The 20,185-nt window shown below is 34.9% G+C and overlaps 3 protein-coding genes across 4 annotated transcripts in view; 2 read left to right on the top strand and 1 right to left on the bottom strand.

Moving 5' to 3' along the window:
- The first annotated feature begins 134 nt into the window (after positions 1–134).
- On the top strand, positions 135–3,708 carry LOC125034552 (ribosome production factor 2 homolog). The gene is made up of 6 exons (XM_047626432.1): positions 135–323; positions 793–925; positions 1,222–1,381; positions 1,633–1,912; positions 3,088–3,232; positions 3,347–3,708. Exons 1-6 carry the CDS (start codon positions 301–303, stop codon positions 3,539–3,541), a joined length of 936 nt encoding a protein of 311 aa, XP_047482388.1. The 5' UTR covers positions 135–300; the 3' UTR covers positions 3,542–3,708.
- Positions 3,709–5,535: 1,827 nt separating this feature from the next.
- Positions 5,536–16,311, bottom strand: LOC125034551 (valine--tRNA ligase-like). 2 transcript variants are annotated; one of them, XM_047626430.1, is made up of 21 exons: positions 16,028–16,311; positions 14,330–14,479; positions 14,035–14,159; positions 13,725–13,889; positions 13,360–13,561; positions 12,996–13,186; positions 12,557–12,779; positions 12,259–12,404; positions 11,933–12,140; positions 11,568–11,738; positions 11,144–11,265; positions 10,825–10,933; positions 10,470–10,620; positions 10,115–10,257; positions 9,607–9,936; positions 8,051–8,203; positions 7,678–7,884; positions 7,250–7,367; positions 6,901–7,064; positions 6,574–6,684; positions 5,536–5,871 (listed from the first exon to the last, which is right to left on the bottom strand). In XM_047626430.1, the coding sequence occupies exons 1-21, from the start codon at positions 16,217–16,219 to the stop codon at positions 5,761–5,763; spliced, it is 3,492 nt and encodes a 1,163-aa protein (XP_047482386.1). In that variant the 5' UTR covers positions 16,220–16,311; the 3' UTR covers positions 5,536–5,760. The 2 variants fall into 2 exon arrangements, with proteins under 2 accessions (XP_047482386.1, XP_047482387.1); XM_047626431.1 differs by lacking the exon at positions 9,607–9,936 and having other exon boundaries at positions 16,028–16,310.
- Positions 16,312–19,490: 3,179 nt separating this feature from the next.
- Positions 19,491–20,185, top strand: part of LOC125034662 (Fanconi anemia group D2 protein-like) — a 58,938-nt gene continuing 58,243 nt past the window's right edge. The window contains 1 exon segment of the mRNA XM_047626564.1: positions 19,491–19,565. The gene's annotated coding sequence lies outside the window, so the exon portion shown is untranslated.

The raw sequence follows: 20,185 nt of genomic DNA, 5'->3' as shown, positions 1-20,185 counted from the left end.
TCTTCATACTTCGCTGAAATAGACAAATTATAAATTACGAGATATCATCATGATATTATATCTGAGAGAAAAACAACATTCTATATAAAAAATAAATATCAATCACAGTGTTTGCCCTTACGATCCCTCGAGACTGTAAACACGGGGACGTGAAGAAACACGTGTGTGGCGAGGGCAGTCATTATTTTCATAAAACCCAGTAAAATCATTGACAAAGGCTGGATTTTTTAATACAACTCTATATGCTATAACAAGTGATCATTTTCTTCTACAAGACGACAACAGAGTAACGGTAACAAGATGACTGTAATGCAAAGAGTGGTGTAAGTATTTCTTGATGTTATGTATGTATATTTATTAGGAACATTAAAGGGAATATTAGTGTATACTGAATTAAAATCACGTGGACTTTAATTGCAGTAATTATTCAACAGTGGAAGTGTTGATTAAGTTAATAGTTATTTCTATAATTGAAAATGGACTAGTTATTGTGATAAGTTTGCCTCGCCTTTAACTTTCTTGCAATATTGCTATCTGTAAACTGCTTTATATGTATTATTAGTTCTTGTGAGCCTCCAAGGAAAACAAAAGCATATATATCATAAAAATTTGAGATTTCAAGGGGACTCTGCCACCCAAAAAACCTTGCATTAGGCCCTTAGGGGTTGATATTTAGGTCCCATTCGAGATCGTTATTAATGTGTCATGAGTATCCAGGGTAAAGGTATCATGGCATGATAGAAGTTGATTAACAATGATTGATTGATTTTTATATTTTTACCACTATTTCAGGAAGCCCAAAAATCCACGTGCAAAGCGTGCCCTGGTGAAGAGGGAGCCGAAGATTGTAGAAAATACAAAACAGAGTTTGTTTCTGCATGGGAAAAAGACTGGAGAGTTTATGCGGAAGTGTTTAAAAGATATTGTAAGTAATACTACTGTTACTCTTCATTTTTTTTCTTTCACCATTATTTTTTCCTTTATTTAATTCAATTATTTTTTGCATTCCATTTAATGTATGCTAGACTATAGTCACAGGAACTGAATTGAAGTCTATTACATTTATTAATTAAATGATTCATTATGTAGAGAGAGAAATAGATAAAAAACAAAGTGATTATATATATTAATATCTCTTAATGTCTGTCTGTAGAGATATATCTGTAGCTTTATATGCATTGCTTTTCTTTCTCCAATTCATTGCTTTATTTTGACTTTCAGTATGCACTGAAAAGACAAGACTCAAAGCTTCTACAAAGTAAGGACCAGCTTTTACCCTTCGAAGACATTCTCCCCGTGGAAAGATTAGCGCACGAGCACGATGCCTCGCTCTTTGCTTATGCCACACATTCCAAAAAGAGGCCTAATAACCTTATTATGGGTATGTTTTTGTTTGTTTGTTATTTCTGTTTGTTATATGAGTCGGCTAAAAGAGAATTGAATATATTGTTATATGAATAGACTACTTGTGTAGTTGCAAAACAAAAGCTTTTTAAGGTGAATAAGGCAATAACTTGAGGGTTTCCAAAAGGTCGAAATGATTATATTCTAAAACCCAAGATAGCATATTTATATTAACAGTAAAAGGAAGATGTATAATCAGATTTGCATAATGATATTTTTCTTTTACAGGACGGATGTTTAACCACCATATTCTTGACCTGATTGAGTTAGGGGTAGACAACTACTTAGGATTAGAAGACTTCAAAAACAGGAAAATTACTGTGGGCAATAAACCTTGCATGGTTTTCTGTGGCACCCAGTTTGAAGACTTAATGGAATTCAAGAACCTGAAAAACATACTGATTGACTTCTTCAGGGGTGTAGAGGCAACTGATGTCAGGTTGCAGGGCTTCGAACATGCACTTCTCTTTACAGCAACAGATGATACAATTTATATGAGGAGTTACAAGTGAGTTTATTATTATTATTTGCATTTTGTATTTACTTGTTACAGAAGATAAGATTAAGGTATTGGTACGATGTGATGGCATTGAGCCGAGATTAAGTCCCTAATACACCTGGCAATTTTTTTACAGGCAGTTAAGAAAGTGGAAAAAGAAATAAGTATTTTGTACACAAATGATGGCATAACCCTACCTTAACATAAAGATCACTATATGAGCACTTCTTAACCAAAGTTTTTTGGCTCTCCCCATCTGATTACCACGTTTCAAATGATGAGGGCATTTCCTCCTCCCAATTGCTTTTTTATCCATTAAAATGCTTAGTATATTTAAAGATGCAAATTTGGGATGCGGTTCCTAGGACATCAATGATCCTCTGATTTTTCTTGGGTTTGTGCAATAGGAACAGAGTTAGTGTACGTCACAGACTGTAACAACATCAAAAGTTCATTTTAACTGGAATATTGTAAAAGACTTCAGAAACACAAAATAGTACTGTCAACAAACTTTACTTGCCAAAGATGCCATGAGTATTGTGGCTATAGAATTGTCAAATTTGCCAGTAGTTAGCTGTACTTGCACAGTGAATGGATGTAACAAGATGAATGTATATTTAACAAACATGTACTTTGGTGTGCTGTAACAAAAATTGAAATGGGGAAATTCATTAAACTACACTATCTTTTTAAGAGTGAAATGATTGATTGTGAGTTTGCAAAGTTAATAGTTGTGTGGCATCTATTTAGATATAGATAAGGGCAAGTGTTTTAACTCCTTTCTTTATATATTTTATGTATTTTATAGCTCGTGTCTTTTATTTGCTTGATTAAATCAAATATTGTATAAATATTTGAGAATGTTAGTCTTTAAAAATCAAATTCTCATAACTATCACTATCATGTTCATCATCACTCATCATGATTATGAAGAAAATGTAAACAATATAGGTATTGCCATTTGTTGAGAAAAGTACTCGCAAAGAGATAAGAAAACATCATATGTTTAGATAGGGAACAATGTAATGCAAGGTAATAAATTACAGTCATTGACAGTATTTAGTTGTGACTGTAAAACCTAGAATGTAACATTATCTCAATTTACTCTGGAAAATAAGGGAAGGGGTTAAATTGACTTAGTATTAACAGCATTATTTATTTATTCAATTATTCATTTTTCACAGGATCCTTTTGAAAAAATCTGGCACAAGAATCCCCCGTGTTGAGTTAGAGGAAATTGGTCCTTGTATGGATTTGAAAATTAGGAGAACCAAGTTTGCCTCTGATGACTTGAAGAAGAAGGCTTGCAGGCAACCTAGACATCTGAAGGTATGAAACTCACAGTTTTAAACTTGAGAATATTATATTTCTATAAATGTCATTGTTCTTCCCGCCCACCCATGTATCCTTTTTATGGAACATTTTTTTTTTTTTCCGTTTCAGGTCGGCAAGAAGAAGAACCATAGTAGGGATGTGTTTGGTACAAAGCTTGGTCGCATTCACATGACGAAGCAAGACTTGGGTCAGCTGCAGACACGCAAGAGGAAAGCACTAAAGAAAAATACTAAGAAGGCCAAGTCAACCAACAATGAAGCTTCAACATCAACAGCAGAACCAATGGAAGCGTCTCAGGAGTAGCCTTTTGTAATCACTAATGTTTAAATATATATTTTTGTTTGTTTATGTGACTGTAAGGAGGTATATGAATACGCTGCAGGAAAAGGACTGTTGAGATGTTTTAAGAGGAGTTGATGAAAAGGAGAGAAAAAATATTGTAAAAGTAAATATTAAAATAAAGACAAAAACTTGAATCTTATTTCCCTATTTAAGTGTAATATATACATGTATGATTTCTTTAAATCATAGAAGCACTTCACAATTTTTTTTTTTTTCAAATGTTTCTCATTCATAAAAGGTTTTTATCCTAATAACAAATATGAAACTACAAACATGCCAGTAGGATGGATACATGTCTAAAGAATCGTTAATATTTAACAGTAGCCATGTTGTATACCCTTTAAATAGTGATATTGTAAAATTCATTTCACACCATTTTGTATGTCATATTTTGTGGGCCTAAAAGAAAAAAATGTAACTGAAAATTCTTTAATGACTATTAGGCAATTTGATGACCTACCAGTACATTTTGCCTACACTGCCCCTTGAGTGTATTGAAGTTGGGGTAGATATGATACCTCATTTACCCCCAGCCAGTCCAGTGTCTAATCACCCCCTTTAAGAAAATAATCCCCATTATACTCTATATGACACCCCCAATTCCATGCTTGTTGCTGTTGTTTGGGGCTTAGGAGATGGAGACTGAAGCCCAATGTAAGGGATCACCCCTATCTTGGACCTTGGCCCTCACATCAATTAATTTTGCAAGGGCTTTTCTTCTTCCCCTTTCCTTTTCCTTTTCTTCATCCCTTTCTTATCTTATCCTAATCATCAACTCATTTTTATTATTTTTGCCACAATACTTTACTATAGTGTTATATGACCTTTGATAGCACATATATATTTGTTTTAACCATTAACCCCACTTTGGCCTGTCCACATAAGTATCCCAAATCACCTTTTAAGTAACACCCCTCCAATCTGTTGCTTCTTGTTGTCGTGGAGGACTGAGGGACTGAGGCCCAACTAATTTTACATTGTCTTTTCTTCTTTCCTTTTTCTTTTCATCATCCCCTTGTTCTGTCCATTTATCTTGCTTGTTAATTCACAGTAGGTAATTCCTTCCTCTTCTAACAACCTTTCCCTTATACCATCAGCTCCCCCTCTCTACCCTTTTCACTACCATACTACCCTCTAGTATTCTACCTGTAACTTTACCTTAGATCATTAACTCATTCCTAACCCTTTTCACCACTATACTTTACCATAGTACCAAATGACCTTTGTTGTCATATAGGACTTCCTTACCTAGGGGTTTTGCCCCAAGCCTCACACTATCACTATATTTTGAATATGCCGCTAATGACCTTAGATGTTGATACAGCAGAACTTTTTTACTCCTTTTCACCCATTTTTATCACAATACTTTACCATAGTGCTATATGACCTTTGATGTCTAGCACATTTATTTGTTATAACCAATAAACATTACCCATCCAGTTCTTTAACCTCCTTTGCCTTCACTTCAGTCGTGTCCACTCACTAGGTCCATTCCTTTATTTATGTTGAAATTATGAAACTAAGCTTATTGAAATTGGGGAATGAGAAATGCAAACTTTTAATGTATATTAAATTGCATGTTCCAAAGATTCAACTCCATTTGAAATTTTGTAATTAATAATTTCTTTCTTTTGCTTTTTATACTTCAACTTGCAGATAAGTTTTACTGTTCCAAAGATATATATACATATATTTAACACTTACTTATTTATTCATGCCTGAGCATGAATAAATTAAATAACTGAATAAATACTGGAATGTGTGAATAATATACATATATCTCATATTTCAAACTGTATATTTGGAACAGGAAAATGTTTGAAATATATGAAAAGGAAATCATTTTAGATCACATTGTTTGATTCTGCTTTCTGTTCATGATGTACATAGAGAAAAATAAATATATAAGTAAATAAAGTAAATGGGTAAATGATAGGATAAATAAATATTTCAGATCATACAATAAAAATTTATTAATAATCACTGGGTCAGGACTTAAGTGCAACAATTATAAATATATTCTCTGTACAGAACTCACAATACATCGTGTACGTAGTTGTTAAGACAAAATAGGCACATTACCTACTCCTCTTTATGTACAGACTTTTCTTTATTGCATTTTCATTCCTTTTGAAAAACTATAATTAACTGTGAATAGTGATTAACAACATATTTATCAGCTACTCGGTTTCCATGGCTAATATCTTAGTGATGGCGTCCTTACTCTGTTCCAGCTCGGCTTCCAAATCAAGCTTTTTTGTGTTATTTTTTGCTTGGATTTCCTCTGGCACCTGTTGAAAAAAAAAATGTTGCAGATCAGCATTTGTTGTTATAGAATGTTGCCTATCAGGGAAGGTTGTGGGAGAGAGAGAGGGGGGGGTGAGGGGAGAAGGAAGTGGAATGTGGAGGTGTTACCAGTGATGATAGTCATGCAATTATTTTCTGTATGGATTAATCTCTACCAATAACCAATTCAAAATATTTCTTTACACTACATGTGAAAGGCCTATGCTTTAATTTAATGCCATGTCCACGTCAATTTTAGTTTATTATTTTTGTTTACACATAGCTGGCACCACAAGTGTTAAACCATCAAGGAGTCAACTACAAGTTCTACCTGTTCTAACCTATTTACCCTTTTCCTGAAATTTCAGAAAAAAATCTTGCTATTAGTAATGGTAATATTATAAAAATCCTGATGTCAATAACAATAATAAAAACAGTAATGATATTCATGACATTAGAAAAAATGAAACGGTTTCCCCAAAATCCAAACGATGGGAATAGGAAGTGAACTGAGGTAGGCCTGCTAATTGCCTCACTGATGACTAGGCACTTGAGGAGCCATCCATGTATAAACAAAATTTACAAAAAAAAATACTTTGGACAATGCAATTAGCCATCACCACAGGTTAACACCCAACAAACAATTAATAAAATTATTATTATAATTAAATACTATATCAAAATAATAAAGAAAATCATGTACATACCTTTTCATACCCTGGCTTTGCCATTTCAACCTGAAGAGCCTTCAGCTTCTCCTCTGCATCCTCTATCCTTTTCTGGATCTTTTCCTGACATTTGCAAAGATTGACCAATCCCTGGAAATACATTTATTATTGTTAAAGTAAATATTTGATCTCTATCATAAAAACACATCTATTCAGTCTTCCGAGCTTGTAATGTATTGAATCTTCCTAGTAAAATTTCAAGTGATAGAACACAAGAAGCACTGAATGAGTTGCAATCTGCATATGCCCATCTTGGCAAGACATGTCAAATCTGCAATATCAAGCAGCCCCCCCAAAAACACCTACCTGCAATTTCATCCAAGCTACAGTGTCTGCAGTTACAGGTGTGGGGACAGATCCCTTTGGCTTGTCAGTTGAGATTTTAACATCTGATACTGACAGTGTTGCAATATCTTGAATCAAGGACTCCAGGGTGGCTCTGTTATCTTCATTTTCTGACTGCAGGGTCACTTTAAACAAAATAATGTCAAAATTAACTAACAGACTAGCACACTGTAAAGATTGCTAAGTTTATCCAAGCTGAACATTCACATTCCATATAAAATCTACTTCATATTCTTTTAATAATATTCACCATTTTGTGCTAATAACAAAGTAATTACTTGTCACAACTGAAATCCCCTATATAACTTACATTCAATCCTTGTTTTGTTGGGAATGTCATACTTGGCCTTGGCTGATCTCACTTCACCAATAACCTTTTGGCCAAACTTGAACTTCTCGTCTACTTTTTCATCAAAGAAGATATCATACTGGAAGAGAAGAAACAATCAGATAATTCTGGTGATAATACTGATTAAAAATAATAACACTAATAATAATAACAACAAAAACAAAACAATAACAATAAAAGTTATAAGTAAAAGGAGCACAGTTTTATTTCTTACGCATGTGAAAATCAAACACCGTGAAGTGGAAGACTACTCTTATAAAATGCCCTATAATAATCCTCCTGCTCAGAGACTACAGACATGAGGTTTAGAGACAACTAGTTCCAGTTGAAATTTAGAGATTACTAATTCCAATCTATGCTGTAGGAAATCATATTCCTCAGCAACTAACCTCCTCAGATTCTGGATATGACGTGACACAGATTGAAGGTGGCTGGTTTGCTGTGCGTGATGGGAGCCGCTGGAACAGTTCCTCAGACAAGAATGGCATGAATGGAGAAATTAGAGTCAATCCAACATGCAAAGCTGTGTATAAAACATTACGGCTTAAGTTCTTTGCTTCCTCGTTGTCAGAGTACATGACTGGCTTCAGGCATTCCTGTAAAGAGAAGATACACGTTAATAATGCACATACTTTCAACACAAACATTTCTATATACTTTCAACACAAACATTTCTATATACTTTCAACACAAACATTTCTATATGTAAAAATGAAGTAATTCATGATAAACTTCAAACAAGATAAGCAACACAGTCCTTACCAAGTACACATCACACAGCTGGTACCACCAAAGGTTGTAGAGGGCAGTGGTTGCTCGTGGAAAGTTGAACTCCTTGAAGGCAGCATTACACTCTTTCACAGCTACTGAAAGTTGGTGTAGCATCCACCTGTCCACCATGCTTAAGCTGTTGCCCTGTAACAAAATAAGGTATTAATATCTAAACCTTTTTTTGTTTTTTTGTTTAATAACCAATCTCTGAGAAGAGCTATTTAACAATAAGGACAAAGCAACAGTATTCATAACCATAATTAGTCTGGCATATTAGTTTAGCCTCAATCTTCCCAAAATAAATAGGATCATTAGTCTCATTGTCTTTTACATCTTTAAGCCTTCCCCTATGTAAAGTCAAAAAACAATAAGATGTTAAAACAAGAAATCCATGATCTACTCCAGTGGTTCCTAACCAGAGTAGTCGATGAAGGGTTGCAAAGCCATGTGGAAAAATACTGTAGGCCAATTTGCTAGGCATTCATCAGTGTTCATATCATTAATACACCATGAACTTTTATCTTCAAGGAATAATGAATAACAATTAGGTAAAGAAAGATTGTTGTCTCATGAATTATTATCTTTTTTTGTTTTATTTTTATTTTTTTAAAACTATTATTTACCTAAAAATATGGTCTTTGAAAAACTGATGTTGGGGGAGGAGGGTCAGGATGTACTACAGGTCTGAGAAAGGTATGAGGGTAAAAGGGGTTGGGTACCCTGGTAACATAAAAAACAACAAAAACAAAAACAAGCTTTCCATGCATTTCTACAGAGAAGCCTTTATGTTTAAATACAGTTTTTTAAATACAAAAACATTGGATGAAGTTCAGCCCCTTTTGAGTCTGATATTTTTCTATGTTCTTGAATTCAAATACCTATTTTTAACTCCTGAATATAATATGCAAAATATAAAATAAATGAAACCTACTTTGTTTCTCAAACTAACAGAATGCATACGATGCAATTTTTTAAACTTTTCATGTTGGTGTTAATATTATTAATCTTACTATTTTCTGTATTTTCTAGTTAGCAGAAAGAGAAAAAATAAATATATCAGAACATCTTTATCACTATATATCACATCTAAGAGAAAAGAAAAGAAAAGAAAAGAAAAGAAAAGAAAAAAGAAAGGAAACGAAACAGAAGACTACGACAAAATGGTTGTCCGTGAAATATCATGCAAACACACAGTTCTTCTACCACCTAATGGTATCCACTATTAAACCTAAACACATACTGAAGTCAAACAAAAATATTAAACCACAGCATGGAATATACACTTCAAATCTCTCTCTAGGAGAAAACCCAGAAAAATGACAAAGAAAAATAAAACAAACCACTTCAGATTCATTAACATCAGCAAAACAAAAAAACAGGATTTATTTTTTTAATCAATCCCTAACTAAATAAAAATCAACACCCTTGATTAGCAACTATTAGTAAAATTAGCCCATAATCAAAATTAGAAAAAAAGGAAAGAATAATAAAACAGGCAGACAAGCAAGCAACAATATGATTACAGCATCAGGCGCTTGTTGCCTTACCTCCCTATGACTAGCTATGGAAGAAGATACCCGACTGTGCCCTGCTTTAGGGAGGGACTTCCTCTCCTCTTGCGAAAAACTGGACATGTGGCAATACCAGCGCAAGAGGTGTGGGTACTGTGACAGAGAGCCACACGTTTTTCCTAATCTTTCAAGCACGTGAAGGTCAGATTGTGTCGGCCTGTACCCTTCAATATAACTGTACTGTTCTAATGTATTGTTCAATTCCACTAAGCTTGGTAAGTTATTATCACTACACTGATTGTTGTTGGACGGACCAGTTGTGGCATGGCTGGAATTAGCCAGGCTATTGCTGTTTCTTGATCTTACCTATTAAATAATTGAGTCAGTCATTATGAAACATTCATCAAAAGAAGGATTAAACCATTTCTCTCTTAAAGTCCTCAAATTTTCTGAGTCAACATATATATATTTCTTACTTTGTACAAAAATCTGTCATATTGTTCTATTTTACTGTAAAATAAGATAAAAATAAAATCATATTTACCATCTCTTGTAAGGTCTTCAAAGACTCATGTGGCTTGAAATCTTTGCCAAGGTTCATCAGAGCAAATTTGGTGGCATTCCACAGCTTGTTGCAGAAATTCCTATAACCATTGACACGTAGAACATCCAGGTTGATATCACGACCTGCCAAAGTTGATAGTGTATTTAATGTGTGAAATCTTTACACATGATTTTTGTTTCTATAAACCTATTTAATGTAAACACTTTTTTGCACTTTACACTCTCAAAAACTTTATATCATGTAATTATTATACTGCTGTATATTTTCATAACTGTTGTCACACACTACCATAGAATTGTGATTATCATAAAAAATTAAAAAATCAGTTTTGCACCTTGAGCTGTGTAGGCACAAAGAGCAAAACGAAGGGCATCAGTGCCACACTCAGGGATTCCTTGAGGGTAGTCTCGCTTCTGCCCCTCCTTGGCTTTCTCAACTTCACGTGGGTCCAGGTTGCTGTTTTCCTCAAGTTTGCTATTGAGTTCCTACAAGATGTATATCCATGAGTATTATTAATTCTTTGATAATGGTTATCATAAACAGATAATGGTAATCAAAATTAACTTGGCCAAAAGAAGAAAGTAACTACAACTCAAAGTCATACTTCAATTATTATAAAAACTATTATCATACACCTATTTCTAAACTGGATTCCTCAGGTCACCCCTTCAAACAAAATCAATACTCACCTTTAGTGTAATGCCAAGGATGACATCAACTGGATCAATAACATTGCCTAAGGATTTGCTCATCTTGCGTCCATGAGCATCACGCAACATGGCATGAAGGTAGACTTGCCTATGGAAGGAGATATTTGCAGTCATTTTCATACTGTTCTATTACCACACATTACACTAACTGTGTTCAATATGTCAACTACAATACTTCTGACTAAAGTTATTTTGATCACCTATAAACAAAAAAGGATATCAAAATAATCAGGAACATCTAGTTAGTTTGTCCAACCTAACACCAATGAAAGTTATATTCAAAGAAAAATGGACTCACTTGAAAGGAAGTTTGCCCAATAATTTCTGTCCAAAGAAAACCATTCTTGCAACCCAAAAGAAGAGGATGTCGTGACCTGTCTCGAGAAGGGAGTTGGGGTAGAACAGTTCCATATCCCGAGTCTGAAAATGGAGTATACAATTAGTTTTTCTTTAATACCATGATTAAAGAGAATTTTACCTCATGAGCAAGCAACATCATCAATATTAGTGATGTATACATAATTAGGGGCAGAAAGGAAATGGCCACATCAATCCACAGTTTAGTGAACATGTTTCTCTACAAAAATGTCCCATGTCCACTTTGGAGAATTATACATGACGCAGAGCCAAATATATATACTATTTCTTATATATGTAGCTTTCTAGCTAGATTTAAAGACTGAATCAAACATAACCTATATATGTATGGAAGCCATATTTACCTGGTTGGGCCAACCGAACACCGAGAATGGAAACAGACCGGAGCTGAACCAGGTGTCCAATACATCAGGATCTTGTGTCAACTTTATCTTTTCTGCAGGCACATTAAACTTCTTCGCTGCTTTCTGCCGAGCTTCTTCCTCAGATCGACCACTGACCCAATAATCGTCCTTCTAAAAAGATAAGTTAAATTTCTTTTCAGAAAAAAAAAACAAAAAAAACAAGTAATGTACCCAACTTCATAATTTCACACTAAATATACACAGGATGAGAAGAAGGAGATGTCCTCTTTATACGGACATACACCATTCTTGGTGTAAGTCTGGGATCTACTTCAACTGCATCTATTAAGTAACCGAAGTCTTACATCTTCCAAAGGCGAGGTTGACCCTTCAATTTCCACAAAGTAAGCGGGAATCTGATGGCCCCACCAAAGCTGCCTTGAAATGCACCAATCCCGCATCTCATCCATCCAGTGGAACCATGTCTTCTCGTGCATTTTGGGAATGATTTCCAATGCCCCTGACTTTACAGCTTCAACAGCCTTAGCTGCCATATCAAGACATTTCACATACCTGTAGGAATATACCATATACTGTAATTCGGATTCAAAGTAATCAAACAAAATGTAGCCATTTGTACATGTGGAACAAGTGTACATCCAATAGAACAGATGCAGAATGCAGAACTTACCACTGTGGTTTGATCATTGGTTCAATAATATCCTTGGATCTTGAGCACACAGGAACCACCATTGGGTTATCCTTTGTTTCAATATAGAGACCCTTCTCCTTCAGAGCTTCTAACACAGCTTTACGAGCATCAAATCGCTTCATTCCCTATAGAAAAAATTAATTAATAAAAAAAAAGATATATATATCATATCATAAAATTATATCTAAATACCTCTTATGCATATCCCCAAGAAGCATAAATTGTAAATAATTTATAAAGGAAATTGTAAACAGGAAAAGAAAATAAGAAAACTTACTGCAAACTGGCCATAACCATCCACAATGATTCCATCATCTGTAAATATGGTGAGGAATGGGAGATTGTGCCTCTTCCCAACTTCATAATCGTTGGGATCATGAGCTGGAGTTATCTTTACGGCACCAGTACCAAATTCCATCTCTACGAAATCGTCCTGGAGAATCGGCAGCTTGCGGTTTGTGAAGGGATGGATAACCATCTTACCATGCAGATGTTTGTATCTGTTTCATAAAATCAGTATGAAATATATGTCAACTATTTATAACTAATACATTATCAAAAACCAAGCAAGCCTTTCATTGTTATCAACACATATAAGCTTTAAGTAACTGGAGAAAGAAAAAAAAAATCACTGACATTACAACAATAACAACACAAAAACTCAAATAACAATTCACGGCCTCTTCTTCCATCATGACTTACAATTATTAGCTTACCTCTCATCCTTTGGGTGGACAGCTACAGCAGTATCTCCAAGCATGGTCTCAATACGTGTAGTTGCAACAATTATCCGTTCATCAGAATCTTCTACTGGATAAGCAAAGGATACAAGCACACCAAATTCTACTTTATCTGTGTAGCCTGGTACTACCATTTCAGTGCGGCCTGGCAGATCCTTTTTCTCTACCTATTGAAACACAACAGAGGGTCAATAATCACTGTCATGATTTTTTTCTTCTGCAAAATTTCATTTCGTTTATCAATTATTTCTAAAAGGGCAATGGTGATTCCAAAAGCTTACCACTTAATGAAAACTGAATTCTTTAGCAAAAGAAAACTAAATGAAAACATTTCCCTCACCTCAATATCAGAGATGGCTGACTTAAGGGTGCATGACCAGTTTACAAGCCTGTTTGACCTGTAAATTGTCCCGTCTTCATGCATTCTCACAAATGCCTCTTTGACTGCTTCCTGAGGTCCAGGATCCATGGTGAATGTTGCACGATCCCAGTCCAGAGATGATCCCATCTCCTCCATCTGCTGGTAGATACGGTCACCTTTCCTGGAAAGAATACATATGAACTATAATTTCTATTATATTCATATATTCCTCACCTATTCAAGCACACTGAATTTACTGAAGTTATAATTTCCTCTCTGCTGGTCTTACAGCACAATTAGAATGCATGGCAAAAAACAATAGATCTTAATAAATTAGTACTTACTCGTTCTTCCACTGCCAAACACGTTTAATAAACTCATCTCGTCCCAGATCGTGGCGACTCTTTCCTTCTTCCCGTTTGACTTTCTTTTCCACGGCAACCTGAGTAGCAATACCCGCGTGATCACAACCTGGCACCCATAATGTTGTGTAACCTTTCATTCTGTGCCTAGAGAAAAAGAAAAATTGCTTAAAGATGATACTTGCAATAATTATGGAAAAAAAAAAAAAAAAAAAGTAAAATGCAAAAGGTAAATAAAAATAACAAAAAAATAAATCACTTTCCTACATTATTGTTCGAAAAATATTCTTACCAGCGGCAGACAGCATCTTCAATTGAATTTGTGAGCGCATGACCCAGATGAAGAGTTCCCGTGACATTTGGTGGTGGAATTACCATAACAAAATTCCCTTTTGGATTAGGCTCATCCAAATTCCTCTGTTGAACACACAAATAATGGTATGGTATCAATATATGTAATTTCTGTATTCAATGCACATGAAACAAACATTGTTATTTCCTACAGATCTATTTAAAACTAGAATAGCAACATCACCATATTCAAATCAAATACATTATATTTCAGAATAAATATTACTGACTCTTACCCCATATTCTGGCTTGAAGAAACCTTCCTTCTTCCACCAGGCATTCCATGCAGCTTCAACATATTTTGGGCTGTACTGTGCCGGCAAATCAACAGTTACGTCCTTCTTTTCACCTGGAGCTGTCGGTAAGTCATATGTGGCAACTTTTTTCTGTTGAAATCATAAAAGAAAATATGTAACTATAATTTGAATGAGAGGGATACTAGTACAGAATTATGAACTGGTAAAAAAAAGGAAAAAAGAAAAAAAAAGGAAAAACTATAAATCAAAAATCATAAGGATTATGTAGATTACACAAGAACGTTTCTTTCCATTCCTGTACTTTCACCACCTCCCCAGAGGCTAGCAGTTCCAATAGTCCTTGGAAAGTTTTTGTTGAAACAGGGAGCTGATGCTAATATACTACACAATATATGCAGGTCTTTACCTTACAGGTTAGAATGATATAATATAATTATATAATAGTCTATTTATTCCAGTAACATCCACAGACTGCTTGACTATACTCAATCCTGCAGTAAAAAGTGTAGGATACTTTTTCTGCCAGGGCTGGGGTTGGAGGCAAGAGCACAGCCTCCTGCATTGGACTTTATGACCTACTTTATATAATTTTTTCATGTCTTATCCCCCAATATTCCTCATAACCTTAATGCCCTGCCCTACTATTGGGGCTTATTGTGGGAGAGGGGGAGAGGGGGATTCTGCAACATAATTCCTATAAGTGAGTAGTAGAGAATGAGAGGAAGGTATAGCTTCAGTTTCACACAGCCTTATGACACAAAAAATAAGACATTTTTCCTCAATGATATTGCCCTCAAGTTGTTGATAAAGTTGTGCAACACATACTACTTTGGTATACATTTGCAGGAAAATGTAATGACACTGTCATAAAGGTATAGGTAAAGTTCTGACTAGCTGTCTTTAAACCGGAAAAAAATATATGCATGTGATAGAGCAAATAAATCTAAGAAACTTATCTTCTATGAACTTCCGTCGCAAATCAGAAATAACGAAGTTATTGGACACGCAAGTGTCACAGAGCCCCAAATGAAAAACTATCTCAATATTTTAAAAATCGCCATCCGATATCCATTCCTACTTTTTGTAAACAAAACAATGATACCGTTTTATTTTGGTTCATTTATTGTAATACTTTCATTTCGTAACTACAAATGTTTCATGCAGAATAAAATGTGAATTACTGGAACAAGGAATAATAATCGTAAGGTTGGATGGCTGTGTGAAACCAAAAAATTACCGAGAGGAATCCATCGGTACCAACATCACTGATCAGGTGCTCGTAGGTTATCGGAACATTTACCCACATTTTTAATCTATTTAATTATATTCGCATGAAAACTTCCCACTCCATCATGCCCATAAACTTTGCCATATTGCCCACAGACTGAGACATCATACTTGTTTAAAGAGATATATGAATCGCTATAAACCCTGACGATAATCGAAATTATCAATATTCATGAAGACTTTGGCCCAAAGCACTCCGTTTCAGGCAAATCTCTTAAAATTCTCATGAGCAGACTGAACTTTCGAAAGGTCACCTTCTCTTACGAGTGACCGCCTGACGTTACAGCCGAAAGGTAACCAAACGTGTTAGCTCTCCATTAAGTTGCCGAAGAGATTGGGAAGATACTTTGAGTCAATAATCCCTAAATGACAGTAAAAGAAACCACCTACTTCTTCAACTTTCTTCGGTTTTTTCTCCTGTTTCGGCCCATCCGATTTCTTCTCGGCGGCCTTAGCTTGCTTCTCCGCGAATTTCGCTAACTTGGCGGCTTTCTTGGCTTCCTTCTCCAGCTGCTTAGCCGTCTTGGGCTTGCCATCCCCCTCCGCAGCAGCTGCAGGGTCCTGAGCGGGTTGATCTGCCATAATTCCTCAACAATCTGTCACCTTGCAGTACCTCAAACACACGAGGACTTGCCGGGACCCTCGAGCTCGGACGTCAACCGCACAACAACACAGGGTGCAATGCCGGAGGGGAAGGATTGTGGAGGGAGAAATATTTTCTCTTTTATGGAGGGAGTAAACTTCCAATATTATAATTATTAATAAGATAAATAATTATATTTTTATGAATGTTGAGTTATTTTGTTCATTGTGAGGCTTGTTGTGCTGTTTTGGTGTTATGCATTCCGTATCTTAATACTATATGTTCTGATGACAAATGAGGTTGCCGTTGCGTCAGGATTTCCTGGTTGGCGATAATGAACGGGACATTGCCAGCAAAACACAATGTGTATCTTTCCGATAGAAAACTTTTTGATAGTGTTATTTTTTGCTTCATTTTTTGTCCTTGTACTCAGAAATATTGTTTTTTAACGTTTTTCAGTAGCAATTAATGTTACCGATAAAGCTTTTCAATATTGTAAGATATTTAAGTATTTAAGAAAGAAAATGACTTTTTTTCATATTAACATTCATATTCGGTAATAATTTAATTACTTGAAATAAATAAGTAGCCATTGCTGTCATTAACCACGGTAATTGCTTAGCTTCGGATTGCATCATTTTGTTTGACATATCTTTATTTTTTTGCCTCGTAGGGATATCATTTCTGACACAGCAGTTTGATATACTTTCAACCCGCCCAAAGGCGTTTAGTTACTTTCACTACGATTTTCACTCTCTTTTACCTCGCTATCTCCATGACGTTACATTTCAGGACTCAGTTTCTGTTTATTTTCCATGGGTTCATGATATATATTCCAAACACTATTTAACAATCTTCTGCCATTTGTTATCTGTCGTTTAATCATCTCTCACTATATTTATATAAGTATGTATGTATGTATGTATGTTTGTATGTATGTATGTATGTATGTATATATGCATATGCGTATACATGTATGTATGTATTTATGCATATATATGTGTGTGTATGTGTGCGCGTTTATATACATACAATTATTATATATTGAAGGCTAGACCTGGCCTTTTTGACCAATTTAGTAATTGTCTAGGGAAATGGGGCCACCAGAGTACCGGTACTGTAGCTGTATATCTTAATGCCTTAAGGCATATTCTAAAGGTGATTGCTTTTCTATTGCTTGCGCCTTATTCCTTTACACACATAGGCTTGTGTGTTCCGGGCCTAAGTGGTCCCGCTGGAAAGTTCGGAGGGGCAACTTTGGAAGGACCAAAAGGGGCAACATTGACGGGATACATCGGAGGGTACCACTGGGAGAGCCGAAACGTACTAATGGAAAGGCCGAAAGGGCACCGTAAGAAAGACAGAAGAGCCACCACTGGAAGTGCCAGAAGGGTACTATTGGAAGGGCACCAGTAGATGGATCTTGAGTGCCCCTTTAGGAGGGGTCAAGAAGCACGATTAGAACAGTCTACAGAACACCGCTGGAAAGGGCAGTTCAAGTGGGACTGAAGAGAGACACCTTTGGAGAGGCTGAAGATTCGTCATTGCTGAGCTGTACTTTGGGGATCTACAAGCTTTAGTGTCCATTATTTTATCCTTTTCCACTTGTTACTCTCTTGTGTTTCGTTTTTATTCCCATTTCCTCATATGGCTTTGAAATGATATGATGATCCTTTTAAGGTTTACAAATTAATTTGACATAAAACGACACAAAATATGGAACTGGAATACTTCAATCAAAACAAGGAAGTGAGGAATGCATACAACGATGACACAGGTGTGAAGAAATACACCTAAAAGTCATTGCTTTCCTTTAATGAAATGATCGACGATAGGAAAGAGCTAATGACTGTATTTATAAGTATTAATAAGCATGTGCGAGCGTGCGCGTGCATCTGGTCGTGAGAATACGCAAAGGATGGTCCATCTTCGATAAGGTGAGCGACTAAAGTTACGGGCCGAACACCTTACACTAAATCATATGTATTCATTATGTGATTGTATGTATACATATGTATGTGTATAAACGCACACACATACATATGCATAAATACATATATACATGTATACTATATATATACACATACATACATACATACATACATACATACATACATATATATATATGTGTGTGTGTGTGTGTGTGTGTGTGTGTGTGTGTGTGTGTGTGTGTGTGTGTGTGTGTGTGTGTGTGTGTGTGTATGTGTGTGTGTGTGTGTGTGTGTTTGTTTGTGTTTGTGTGTGTGTGTCTGTGTACACACGCAGACACACACGCACACATATACACTCACATACATATGCATAAATACGTGCATACATGTATACATGCAAACATAATGAGTACATATATATATATATATACACACACACACACACACATATATATATATATATATATATACACACACACAAATATATGTGTATTTTTGGCACAACTCTCAGGAAATTGTCCTCGGTCCCGAGGAAAAGACTGGACATGTAAGTGAATTAACAGAGAATAAAGTGGCATGGAGAAAATGGTTGCCTAAAAGGACCTGTCGTAGTACAGAACACTAGAAGAAGAAGAAAAAAAATATATATATATAATTATATATATACATATATATAGACACACACACATATACATACATACATATACATATATATATATTTATATATATATATTTATATATGTGTGTGTGTGTGTGTGTGTGTGTGTGTGTGTGTGTGTTTATATATATGTATATATAAGTATATATACGTATATATGGGTATATATATACACATACATATGTCTGCGTGTATATATATATATATATATATATATGTATAAATACATATGTGTATATAAAACACACACATAAATATATATATATATATATATATATATTCATATATATATTTATATATGTACATACACACACACACATACATATATATATATATATATATATATATATATATATATGTGTGTGTGTGTGTGTGTGTGTGTGTGTGTGTGTGTGTGTGCGTGTATGTATATATATATATATATATATATATATATATATATATATATATTTATACACACACACATACACACACACACACACACACACACACACACACATATATATACATAAATATATATACATATATATATATATTTATATATTAATATGTATGTATGTATATACACATACATACACATATGCATACACATATCACCCACCCCCTAGAGTCCCTTTTTAAATCTCCCGCCGTCGAGGGAGCCGCGCGCCAGCTGGCAGCGCCCGACGTAAACACACAGACGACAAAACGCGCGCAAACTTGTTCCGTGGATCGCCAACGGTCGCATGAGGATTTCCTTAACATTACGTCCTTTTTGTAAGTTAACTTTTACCATAAGTAGTGTTTTTAATAGCTACGTGTAATACTCGACGAAGAGGGAGTTTTAGGTTGTTATTCGTCGATGGTTTTGCCAGAATTTTGTTAATATTTACATCTTTTTGGTAGTGTCCAGAGGACTTTCCTAGTCATTGGTCCTAACAAGTAAAATATTACGCTTTGTTTTGTCCTTTGAGTAGTTGTGTAAGTTTATTTTTGTTAATTACTCCTTTGTAATGTAGGTTGTAGTTCGTGTATACATTCAGAATCATATTTGGTTTTATATTGACGGAATATATTGGATATCTTATTTTGACAGCTCTTTATATTTCCACGAAGAACAGATATTCTTTATTTGTTTTTTACATGTAACCTGAGAAATTATTATGTTATTGATATTCCACCTATGATATGCGGGATTATTCTTCCGTAATTGATTTTATTTATCAGACTATTGGATTAGCCCTAAGAGTATGGATATAGTCTGCATGAAATGGATAGATTAACGGAAATTAAGACAAGTTAATAATGAAGTTGGGCAACACAAAATGCTCTGGTATATATTTATATAAAAAAAATATATATATAATGACACAATCATAGAGAAAGAACAGTACTCA

Source organism: Penaeus chinensis, chromosome 18 (genome assembly GCF_019202785.1).
Source record: "Penaeus chinensis breed Huanghai No. 1 chromosome 18, ASM1920278v2, whole genome shotgun sequence".
NCBI lineage: Eukaryota > Metazoa > Arthropoda > Malacostraca > Decapoda > Penaeidae > Penaeus > Penaeus chinensis.
The sequence above is the reverse complement of the archived record's forward strand: the minus strand, read 5'-3'. Positions and strand labels throughout refer to the sequence as shown.